Source organism: Podarcis cretensis (assembly GCF_951804945.1).
Source record: "Podarcis cretensis genome assembly, chromosome: 6".
NCBI classification, from domain to species: domain Eukaryota; kingdom Metazoa; phylum Chordata; class Lepidosauria; order Squamata; family Lacertidae; genus Podarcis; species Podarcis cretensis.
In genome coordinates, this window is record NC_137175.1 from 42,965,565 (window position 1) to 42,977,662 (window position 12,098).

General features: G+C 40.8%; 1 protein-coding gene across 20 annotated transcripts in view; it reads right to left on the reverse strand.

Annotated features, from left to right (window-relative positions):
• NFASC (neurofascin) overlaps nt 1–12,098 on the reverse strand; it is a 177,700-nt gene that overhangs the window by 47,376 nt on the left and 118,226 nt on the right. For 13 of the 20 annotated variants that reach the window (XM_079981921.1, XM_079981924.1, XM_079981926.1 and 10 more), the window contains 7 exons: nt 11,290–11,325; nt 10,354–10,455; nt 10,016–10,213; nt 8,373–8,443; nt 7,286–7,514; nt 2,297–2,412; nt 2–206 (listed from right to left, as the gene is read on the reverse strand). In XM_079981921.1, the coding sequence (XP_079838047.1) occupies nt 2–206; nt 2,297–2,412; nt 7,286–7,514; nt 8,373–8,443; nt 10,016–10,213; nt 10,354–10,455; nt 11,290–11,325 (957 nt within the window). The remainder of the gene's footprint in view (nt 1; nt 207–2,296; nt 2,413–7,285; nt 7,515–8,372; nt 8,444–10,015; nt 10,214–10,353; nt 10,456–11,289; nt 11,326–12,098) is intronic. The other 7 variants (XR_013840286.1, XM_079981919.1, XM_079981920.1 and 4 more) reach the window with 3 other exon arrangements.

The following is a 12,098-nucleotide window of genomic DNA, read 5'->3' on the forward strand; positions in this document are numbered from 1 at the left end:
CCTCCTTCAGGCATTGTGAACTCCAGAGTTTCACTTCGAGGCCCATCTCCTCTCCCGTTGACTACAACCATCTCCAGTTTGTAGTTGCTGTAAGGAAACAGTCGGGACACTATGCCCCGTGTCCGGTCTCCAGTAAAACCCATAGACTGCTTTTTCTTAGAGACCCATAGATTCTTCAGCAAACTACTTTCTCTCCAGAAGTAGGCCTTCAAGAAACATGCAAGGTGAGTGATGTTTTCCCCATTTGAGTGTTAACTGGATTTCAAGGACAAAGTCACTATGGATCTTCTTCCACACAAGGATTAGTTCGATCTCACCAACCATTCCACAGGAGAGGAGGAAGTCAATACTGTTTATTGCTCATTTTACAGATGGGGAGACTGAGACATATGGAAGCTGACTCTTGGTCAAGACCATTTAGGCAGATTATGCAGTGGCTATCAAAGAACTGCCCCCTCAGCAAAGACCAGGCTTCTAGGCTTCAAACTGCAGTCTTCCCTCATCTCTCACTGATTATTATTATTATTATTAGCAGTAGTAGTAGTAGTAGGATGAAATTTTAATTTGTCAAGAATCACTCATGGCCATATATATATATATATATATATATATATATAACCAGACTCCAGTACAGAGGCAGAAACAAAACAAAATATACCCTATGAATGAAAATTCTCAGAGCTGAGAAATGTGCAAATGCTTCAAATATATTTTATTATTTATTTTATTTATTAGATTTATATCCCACCACTTATCCAAAGATCCCAGGGCAGTGATATAAATCAATTTTGAAAGCAAGTATTTCGCTGCTGATTTGTGTGAATTTTTGTATGCTTTCTGTTTGGTAAGACAGAAAACAGAGAGAGAAAAAAACATGAACTTGAGGACAGAACATGTTTGGCTTTCTGGAGACATTTTTTATTATCCCTGAGCACAATCCTTGAATTCTGACTAGGCCGAAACAGAACTTTAGTGTATTGATTAATGACATGCTAAATACACACTGGGGATGACACAGAAGTCAGGGGAAACTGCTCTAGGAGCTGATTTTCTTAACCACATTAAAAACAGTTTGTTGGTTTTGTTTTGTAAGCAGAAAGACCTCATAAGATAGCAGCTACTTGGAACTCTCTGTTTCTAACTGACTGAGCAATAACTGGAAGTTCACAACTAGGGGTGCTTCCAGACAGGCTGCTCATTCAGAAAAATATATATGTTATCTCACACTTTCTAGTACAATTACTCTGTTACTTTACTCACTGAAAAAGAAAAGTAATTGACAAGTGTTCTAGAAAGTATGGAGTAACAGCCACTATCTGGCAGCCTTGTAGAACCTCCATACAAACATATAAGCATGAATGCTCAATGAACACCTGGTCTAGAAGTTCCCTAGAGATGTCTAGAATGTATAGTGTGTACTTTGGATATGATTGGCTAGGAAGGTACCTGATGTGTTGCCCTATGCATGATCAGAATGTTACATGGCTTCTAATGCTTATGGGAAGCACATTTTTCACTTCCAAATGGTAGAAAAATATCTCTCAATAGCTCAACTTTAGAACATGAAATAGAACAGGTTAAAAAAATGTGCCAGTCCATAAGAACGGAGAATCTAAATTGTAATAAACGCAAAGATCAAATTTATTTTTGCACATAATGTAAAGTCTTTGAAATGAAGACTTTTTTGGCTTTCAATTCAAGGCTAAGTACAAACTCATGATTTTGAATCAGGAAGAAGCCAATTAACATTCAAAAGATCAAAACAGGCTTTCTTCAAAATAGGGGATGAAGAATTGCTAAAATTGAACTTGGATTGGATTCCCTATTGAAAAAGAGCAATTAAAAAAATGCTTTGTCTCTCTGGTCTCCCTTCCTCATTCCCCCAGCCCTACCCCCCCTCCCAAGCAACCCTTCAAAACAAATAACAGAATTATTTTTTGGGTGGATTCTTGGAGGAAACCACAATTGGCACACTAATTTAAAACTGCTTAAATTTCAAGGAAAAGGCTAGTCTCCTTGTCTAAACTCTTTGAAGTGGGTGGAGAGGATATATACAACTGGTAATAATATTTTGGTTTCTGTATCTCAACAATGCCCTTACATCTGTACTTTATCACCCGCCCACCAACACAATTGCAAATACTTATTGTCTACATAATAATAGTCTTCAATGCCATTTTAGCAATTTCTGGGTGTTTCATGTCATCTCCATTGTGTAAAAGACAATGTAACCATCAGTCATCATTAGTGTTGGGTGTTAGCCACATTAATGTGATTGGGTTTGGGTTTTGCTCACTCTGTATTCCTTAAGTTGTCCCTGGACGGTTTCCGGGTACACTCTACTCCATTGCAGGCTGATTGCTGTGCTGTTTACAACTTTGAGTCTAATATCAGTGGGAGCGGCCTTAGGATCTAAGTTGCCAAGAATAAAGCAAAGCAGATATTAAGCATACACAGAAATTTGAAGAAAATCCCCATTTCCCTCCCTAGATGCTGCAGTGGTTTACCCAAAGAAAATCATGTAAACAGGAGGCTGCTCTTAAACATTGCTGCCATCATGTGGAGATATAAAGCAATTTCAAGTGCACATTTTTGACAAGCGTTTGCATGATGGTGGGATCCATTCTACTCTGGTGCCAGTTTCCTGTATTTCTCACATTTCTCTTTTCTGCCTACCTCACCAGCGCACTCACAATGTTACAGTGCCCTCATAGGTTTTCACAGTTCACCTGACAAACAGAAAACTGGCAACTCTAGAGATTTATACAAATGCCTTTTAAATTCAGAGGTGTTCGATTCACAACAAATCAAGTTCATGCTGTACCCATAAAATCATTTACAACTGAAAGTCCTCACAAGCAGTAGTAAGCAATTTCAGATGGAGAAATGCCCATTTAAGAGGAGAACACCTCACAGCACAGGCGAGCAGCAGGTCTTAAATTTCAGCTTCAGAACTGTCCCTTTGAGAGATATTTGCAGAATATTGATATGGGAAATATTTCCATAGGAACCGCTGAGGTAAATTTCTTTATCCAGCAGTTGTTAACCCAGAGAAAAGTTACTCCTGTTGCAGGGAATAAGTGCAAAAACATTTTGTCCATAGCTTTAAGGAGAGTTGGTGGCCTGACAGAGACATATTTGACTCCAGGTGTTGTTGAGCTGCAACTCCCTTTACCCTTGACCATTAAAAGCACTGAGATGGGCCGATGCACTTCAATAACACACCTGAAAGGTACCATGTGGTTTAGACACTTGCTGCTTCTCTCGGCACTTCTGTTCAAACAGATTTTACTGATTTTTGAAACAATCCCAAACCTGCCCACCCCCCGGCAAAACCTGTTTATAAGATAGAACAGTGAGAAAGTATACATGCCACGAACAACCAAGCTTGTTTCATATCACTTAGCGCCATAAAAACAAACAAACCCCACACAACCACTCTGCCCTAAGTAAAAGGCGGTATGTGATTAAAGAGGTTTCCAGGAAAGCATTTAGCCTATTGACTGCTTAGTCATCTACAATTAGAATTTGAAAATGCCTGCATTGTACTACTCACAGGAGTTATAAAGTTCTTTACTTTATCTCATTGGTAAAATAGATTCTACTTGTTCAGTTTCTGCAACCACTGTAGCTTCTTATTGTTCAAAATACCAATGCAGTTTATTGCCTTGCTTGTTATTCATTTCCTTTTTTAAAAAAAGTGCTTTCCTCTTTAAACAGCAAGGAAGCTACCCCAGCAGGATGAGAGGCTTCCTGGTAAGCAGGCTGGCTGGGCTACAGAGCAGATGGGAGGAAAAACCTGCTTATGTATTTTCCTATTCCCTGGGGACAGGATATGATGCTCAGGCCAATGAGGAGGGAAACAGCTGTTGCTGGAAAGTGTTTCCTGTGGCTGAACACCGTGTGGCGGGGGACAGCTGATTTGCTCTTACTGCCTCTTCCTCCAGGGCTGGGTAGAGCACAGATAATAGCAAAAAGCGTAGATAACAAAAGACAAAACAAAATGAAAAAAGTCTACCAGGCAACTGACTGGAAGCAAGTTTACATACAATGTATCTGGGTACTTTGAGAACAGTACTTCAGTTTGCAGTGAACATAAGGCTGCCATATCCGGGAAATAGCGTCCAGGCAGAATTTACAAAAATCGGAAAGCCAGGTATATGGCAACCCATTCTTTTTGGTGGTGAATTTAAAAATATTAAAAATAGTCCCAAAACGTCAACTTTTTGGGGGAGATTTTGAAAAACAACAAAAACTCAACAATTTTGCCCCCCCCCCCAAGCTCAACAACTTTTGTGTCCGGATTTTCACTTTTTGAAATGTGACAACCCTAAGTGATCAGTTACATTTTAATTGGAAGAAAACCCAGACACCATGCTGTATTTCTTTCTGCAGACTACTAAGTTGAGGATGATGGCATTTCTTCATCTTCCCCCCTCCCTGCCCCCTTGTGAACTGCAGCCATGAAGGATATGCACAACTGAAAACATCATCAACAGCACCAGTTTACCCATTTTCTCACCTTCCCCACTGCAAATGGTTAATTAATTAACACAGCATTGATGTGTGAACTAGTTGTGATTTCTGGTGCAGCAAAATTTTACTATAGAATGGATTCCCCACTCCCATTTACACACTGTGACCTTACATACAACCTGGAAGGAAGGGTTGCTCTACTTATTAATAGGAATAGAAGTGAATTCTGTGATCTTTCAAGCTGATAAAGCTTTGATAAGCAAGCACTTTTTGAGAGGATGGTTACGCTGTCCTTGGTCCTGAAGTCATTCATAGTTGCATGCAACTGTTACTTAGCTTTATTTTGCAAAGCAAGAAAGGAGCGACCACAGTTCTTTTCTGCCACAGTCCCTTTCTCCCCATTGTATTGCAGCACTTTTTCTTTCTTACATCCCTCCTTTCCTACCTCATCTTCTCCCCTCCCCCACTTACTTCGCCTTTCTATTTCTTTGTTGTTGTAAGTTATTTTTTACGTTGTTAATCTGTATCTATACAAAATTACAAAGAAAAAATTCATTTTAAGAAGAGCACGTGGAAGTGTATGACACCAGTATTTGCCTTGCTTTGCTAGAGCCTTCTGAACACAATCCACGAGGTGATTTTGACCAAGAAGGCTTGTAAGAACCTAGAGCAGGCTTCCTCAACCTCGGCCCTCCAGATGTTTTGAGACTACAATTCCCATAATCCCTGACCACTGGTCCTGCTAGCTAGGGATCATGGGAATTGTAGGCCAAAAACATCTGGAGGGCCAAGGCTGAGGATGCCTGACCTAGAGTAAAGATGTTAACAAGATTGTGGCATGACACAGTAAAGAGGCAATCCCTAAAATCAACTGAGATTTCTTCATAAACCAGGTTTGTACATATTGACTTGACAAGCAGGGTATTCTAGATTGATCCCTCTCTCTTTACACCCTGGTAGAACATAGTAGAATATACCTGACCTCCCTAGATACTCACCCAATTTTCAGGAGGCATTTGAACACCCTTTAACTTGTGTTGCCATTTAAAAAACAACCACTTCCTTCTGATTTTGATCACTAGATATCTACTTCTAAACCTTGTAACCTGACAGAGCTCTTGGCATGTGTTACACTTCTAATTCAAATTGAACAATATATTTTTTAGAGTTGGCTTATTCAGCAATTCTTGAAGATGATTGCTGGAGAACCACAATGACCAAAACAAACATCACATATAGATTTAACTTCAATGCCTGGCAATCATTTTTGTGCTTTGTAGACCTATCTGGCAGCTGCTGAAGGGCATAATTCACTTGGTGACTATTGATTTTGTTTCGGGATATGATTTCAGAACAGGGGGAGAGGATCTATGGCCCTCCAGATGTTGTTGGACTCCAATTCCCATCAGCCCCAGCCAGCCAGCGTATGACCAATGTTGAAGGATTCAAGTTGTAGTCCAGCAACATTCTGAAGACCATATGTTCTCCACCTCTGTCACAGAACATAGCAGCAGAGGATATGATTCATGTGTCACTTCTGAATTTTGTTATGGAATAATAAAAGGGGATTATAGTTTTGAGGACTCAGGTGAATTTCTTATGTTCCTGAGAACATTGGGAATAATTCCAGCATGAAACTTTCTTTAAGAATCATAAACTGTGGGAGCTAAAATCAGGCAGAGAGTACCAGGCTGATGATCCAAGCACTGGAACACTGAGCTCACTGCATAGTTGTATCCTAGAGTCTCAGCATGTCTGGGACTGTGGTACAGATAAACAGACACCTGTTTCCAAGCTGACTTTAGAAATGATGCTGGCCATTGACCAAGACTCCCGTGTAGGTTTGTTTGTGAATAAAACCGCTACCATATGGTGTGTTAACAGTCCCTATTCCCTCCACCAACAGCATGACTGCAAGGTACGAATGTTCAGAAGTCTCAGAATCATTTAAGTCTACATGATCGATGCTTCCTCCTCCCTTTTAAAACACAGCAAAAGAATGAACCTCCTGTGAAGCAATAAAAATATGAAGTGAATAGGAGTAAAAGTTATGGAAGATGGATGCCTTTTAAAGGTGGAATGAAGCACTTCTACATTCCAGTGATTGTAATGGAAAAGGTTTAAGCCTATGCTTAACTCTCCTGATGAAATCAGTGTAAAGGTGAATACGGATTTGAGCCCAAGTACCCACAATTTACATCCAACACTCTCTTGTATTTATCCATGTAACTTTTTATTTATACCCCCATTCATATGAATGTTATTTATCTACTTACTTACCTTTGTTAGACAGACAATGAAGCTGGTGACTACAGCTGGTTCATATAACCTCTCCGAGTCTGTTCTAGACCCGTAAGATGGAATAATATCTTTTTCTAAGCTCAAAATGCTGAGACAGCCTAGTAACTATATTGTCTGCTGCTGCTCTGCCTCTGATATAGTGTGTTATTCATGGTTGGCATGTTTTGTTCATTTTCATGTGTGCTGTTAGCTTGCCTTGAATATTCTATGAATGCTTTAAATAAAGAAGATATGTGTGTTTTAAATAAATAAGAGGTGGAAATATAAATCTTCAAGAAAAATGAGTTAATTTGAAGTTCATGGGCATGCAAGCTAAATGGTCTGTTGGGGCACTCCAGATACCTCTGAAGTTTCTACATGAGTGTTTCATTCTCCAGAGTGCCTGGCACTGGAATTCAATGCCTCCTGTTAACAGAGCCAATCACATTTAAGATCTTGGATTGCAAGACCGCCAGTGGTGGAGTCTTTTTTGGTACCCCAAACTCTTTACATCTATGAGAATACTCACAATCTTCCCCCGAGTAGCCAATGACGGTCTCAGGTTCCATAGCAACCCCATAGTCATTTTTGGCCTGCACTTTGATCTCGTAGGGTGTATAGATGGGCGTCTGTGTGACAGTGAACTGGTTGGTGTCACCCTTTACCGTCCTGTTGTTCCAACTCTCCCGGGTGTCTCTTCTTCTCCATTTCACAATGTACTTGAGGTTGGGGCCGTAAACTTGGGTTGCATTTAGCGGCTTAAAGGATACACAAAAATTAAGAAATCCATTATTACTTTTGTTAATTTTGAACACCAGCTGCTATCCCTGCCACCTGAACAGTGTTTCTGTGACTCCAGAGGATACAGAATCATAGATGGATCTAAAAACAAACAGGACTAACAAGCCCATGGTGTCATAAGCTTTCATATGCTAGAATCTACTTTATCAGATGCATGAAATGTTGCCCTCCGTTGGCAGTTTCTCCCCCCCTCCCTCTGTATGTGTGTTTTCGGGCTTTCCTCTTAGCCTTTATGGACTCTAGCCCACAAAAGCTTATACCCAAATATGCAGCTTGAGTATTTACTGTGTCACAGGACACTCTGTTTTCACTGCAGCAGACTATTCTGTGAATTGCCCTGAGACCCCTGGGTATAGGGCGGTATATAAATTCTAATTCTAATTCTAATTCTAATTCTAATTCTAATTCTAATAATAATAATAATAATAATAATAATAATAATAATAATATCACTTTAGAGATAACAAATGCAAAAGGCATCCAGGTAACTGCATAGTTTCCAATTACATGAATTGCACCAGCAACAAGTATACACATTGGAGAGTTACTCTCTTGGACTTGCTGTAGGAATATTTGGACTGTTTGGCTTTGAGATATTGGATTGTGCATGCCATTATTATTTTGGCATTGTAAATATCATTTAAGTATTAGAAGGTGTTGAATTTTTTTTGTACATTACTGTCAATGAATTTTTGTAAACCACATGCAGAGTTATTTAGCTTGTGATAAAATTTATTGCAGCAAAGGCCATGGAATGCAAACCTTGTATGCAAGAAAAGAATGTGCTATAAACAACAGCTCCCATGTTAACTCACCGTCCAGGATATCACCATGTTATTTTTGGCTGTTCCTGCTCCTTTAACTCCTGTGGGGTTAATTTCTGGACCTGAAATAAATTAAAACATGAAATTTGTTTTAAAGCATTGAAGAAGAAGAAGAAGAAGAAGAAGAAGAAGAAGAAGAAGAAGAAGAAGAAGAGTTTGGATTTGATATCCCGCCTTTCACTCCCCTTCAGGAGTCTCAAAGTGGCTAACATTCTCCTTTCCCTTCCTCCCCCACAACAAACACTCTGTGATGTGAGTGGGGCTGAGAGACCTCAGAGAAGTGTGACTGGCCCAAGGTCACCCAGCAGCTGCATGTGGAGGAGCGGAGACACGAACCCGGTTCCCCAGATTATGCGACTACCGCTCTTAACCACTACACTACACCACACTGGCTACAACACAGCTACCGCAAGCTTTTCTATACCATGCAATATTGCTAAAGGAATAATCTCTTTTTTTTCCCCACATAGGAAGGCTAGAACACAAAGGGGAGACCCACATAAAGCCTCTGCCAAAAGGAAAGACCTATGCAATTGCTATGGTACCACAAAAGCTATTTGCAAAGCAAACTTTTAAAGTTACTATGACACTGGTGATGTCAGTTGTTTAAAAAGCACTTGAAACAAAGATGGGGAAACTATGAAGGGACATTAACCCCCTCAAAAAAGTCAATCTGGAGCAGCGGCTGATGCTGGTAAGGCTAGAGAGAAAGTGGTTATGGTGTACAGCACTACAGAGAATTCCCTCTCTGTGTGCTACCCTTTCTCTCTCTCTCCTTCTGTGTTCCTATTAACACTGGCCTGAACTAATCAGCTGCAGAGGCTGCCTGGAATTTGGTCAAGGGCTGCTTATGGCCCATGAGGTCATGTTTCCCACCACATATTTAAACAAAGGGTTATGAGTAAATTAAGATGCACAAGAGCCTTGTCCTTACAACAGAAACATGCCTTCTTTGATGTTTTGTACAAAAAAAATCCAGCCCATCACTTCCCTAATTTGAGAAAAGTATTTATTTGTGAGGTTCCCCTTGCATTCCATGCCCATCTACAGTCCAAAATCTTAAACTTAAAATTCCAAGCCAGTACATATCTGTTAGGATCTCTGACAAAAGCCCATTAGCCTAAAGATACTTGGTCGACTCAGAAAAAGCTCAGGGCTGCTTTGTACATTACACCAGGGATGGGAATTCTGTGGCCCTCCAGATATTGTTGGACTTGACTCACATCCTCCCTAACTATTGGTGATGCTGGCTAGGGCTGATGGAGGTTGCAGCTTAGCAGCATCTGAATGGCTGCGGATTCCCTATCTCTGCATGACATGGATAAGATGCACCAAAAATGTTTTTATGCGCACACATTAAATGTAATGTAATGGGACAACATGACAAACAGGTGCATGCATATATTTCCACAGGTACACTTTCCAGGGAACTGAGACTGGCCACTACTGCTTCAAGAGCACACATGGTGACAAATATGGGCTAGCTAAAAAGATAACGCGTGACACAATCCACATTCTTAGTGTCTCTCTCTTTTATCTGTCCTTGTTCTTGCGTACATTACAATTGCATAATTTTATGTAAGTGTTCTTTTCCTTTCAAATATACCCACCCACTCAAGTCAAATAGCACTTACGTGCCCCATTCGTATGGTATCGCTCAGAAGGCAAGCTGGGGTAACTGCTTCCTACTTCGTTCACAGCTATTACTCGGAACTGATAGTTGACATAGGGTGCAAGGCGCAGGATGGCAGAGTTCACGCTTCCTGGGTAACGGGAATGGTTGTGCCAACTTCCAGGTTGGAATCTATCCTCTTCAAATTCCACAATGTAATCTAGAAGAGCAGAGTGTGAAGGCTTGCTAAAGTTGCAACATAATTATCAGCCAGCTGACTTTTAGAAAGGAAACCAAACCAAAGCAAAGCATCAACACTGTTCACCTGTAGGGTTTCAAAGTAGAGGAACAAGTGCTGACCTGTGATAGGGCTGTTGTTGTCGTCGCCAGGAATCCATGTCAACCGCACACTCCTTTCAGCGAGGTCAGTTAGTTCAAGATCACGAGGACGTTCAGGACGTGCTACAGGCAAAAGAATGCATGTAAGGTGCAGGTGTCCCTCATGGGCTAGTCCACTCAAAATATCTTTGGGTATCATGACCACTGACTCTGGGACCTTGCAGCACGAAGCAGAGAGAACTCCACTAAGGTCATTTCCTCAGAGGAAGAATAGCCAGTATTGCATTTGGGGACCTCTTGGACACAAAACACAGCCCTTGCAGAAGGCTACAAGATCAGTGAAGGCCCTTTAACAACTCAGCCAGCTCCTCTACACAGGTGGAACCAACCATGCAACAGGTCTTAACAGCCTTCAGTTGGCTTCTGGCCTCTGCTGGGACATCTTCATAAAGCTACCTTGGTAGGAGAGCACTTCAGACAACAGGGCTCACTTAGAACTATCCAAGGTTCTGTTGTTCTCTGCCCTCTTCGTAAGAGGGCCCTAACAGTTAATCCACATTCTTTGCAAAGACAGAGCTTTACAAAGAAGGAACATAAATACAATGAAGGGCAAAGGTCACCTTGCAAAAATAAAAAGGAGGGTAAGAAACACCTCCCATCACTTTTAGCATCAGCCCCCAAAATTCATCCATGCAGACTAATTAAAATATTCTTCCTTTGCGGTAGGGGACAACATCAACAATAATTTGTGCAATAGAAATCAAGACCCCCTACCCCAATGAGGTCCAATTATCAGGGATATTTATCATGAGGTTTGGGCCAGCCAAAGTTATCCAAAGTGCCACTTTCAGAGGCACTTAAATTTCATACCAAAGTCATTGCAATGGTCAAGCAACAGTGTAAGAGAATGTAAAAATTAATAATAATCAAAGTGGTAAATGGATCAGTAGTGATTACCTTTGGGTAGGGTCATACGGTTAACAGAAGAAGGAGCTGCAAAAATAGATATTAGCTATTTAGATAGTTAGTTCAATTCTTAAGCACAACTTGTTGCAGGGATACAATGTGCAGTGGCTGTGCCAGGTTTCAAGAAGCCCTGGGCAAGATGACTTCCAGACCCTCCTCCACCACTGAAACACTTTGTCTTCCTCTACCAGGTGGCTCTAGTTGCTCTAGTTGCTTCCCATCTTCTAAATGGTGAGAAGGGAATAGACAGAACCCTAGTTATCTCTTTTGCTTGGAGGAGGGGAAAGAAAGGAACCTACAACCAGGAAAGTTTAAAAGGGGGTGAAAGAATGAATATCCTCCCACAAATACAAAAATAAAAAGTAAAAAGGACTCATCCTCCCCATCCTTTAACAAGCAGCAGGAAAGCAAATTAAGTTCCTTTTCCTAGTCCTTTTTCAAAACCTTTTTATAGAGGCTGATGGACGCTTTGGCTCCAACATACCTGACAATCTCTAAAATAACATTTTGGAAAAAAGTTTGCTTAGTGGTGGCACTTCCTCCCTCTTGGTGGTGGAAGCAGTCAACACTTAAAAAAACAAAAAAAAAAAAAACAACAGAGCAAACAAGCTGCTGCATTCAGAGCAAAGCTCTGGATAGTTTTATCTTTCTTTTTAATTTCTCAGAGTGTTTATGGAGCCCACATGGAAACCAGAGGCACCTGGGTGGGTTCAACTGTCTAGAGCATTGCTCCAAAGGCAACTGTGCACCAAACCCTGCTGTAAGGGTTTCAAAAAAGAAGAGTCAGGGACTACCATGGT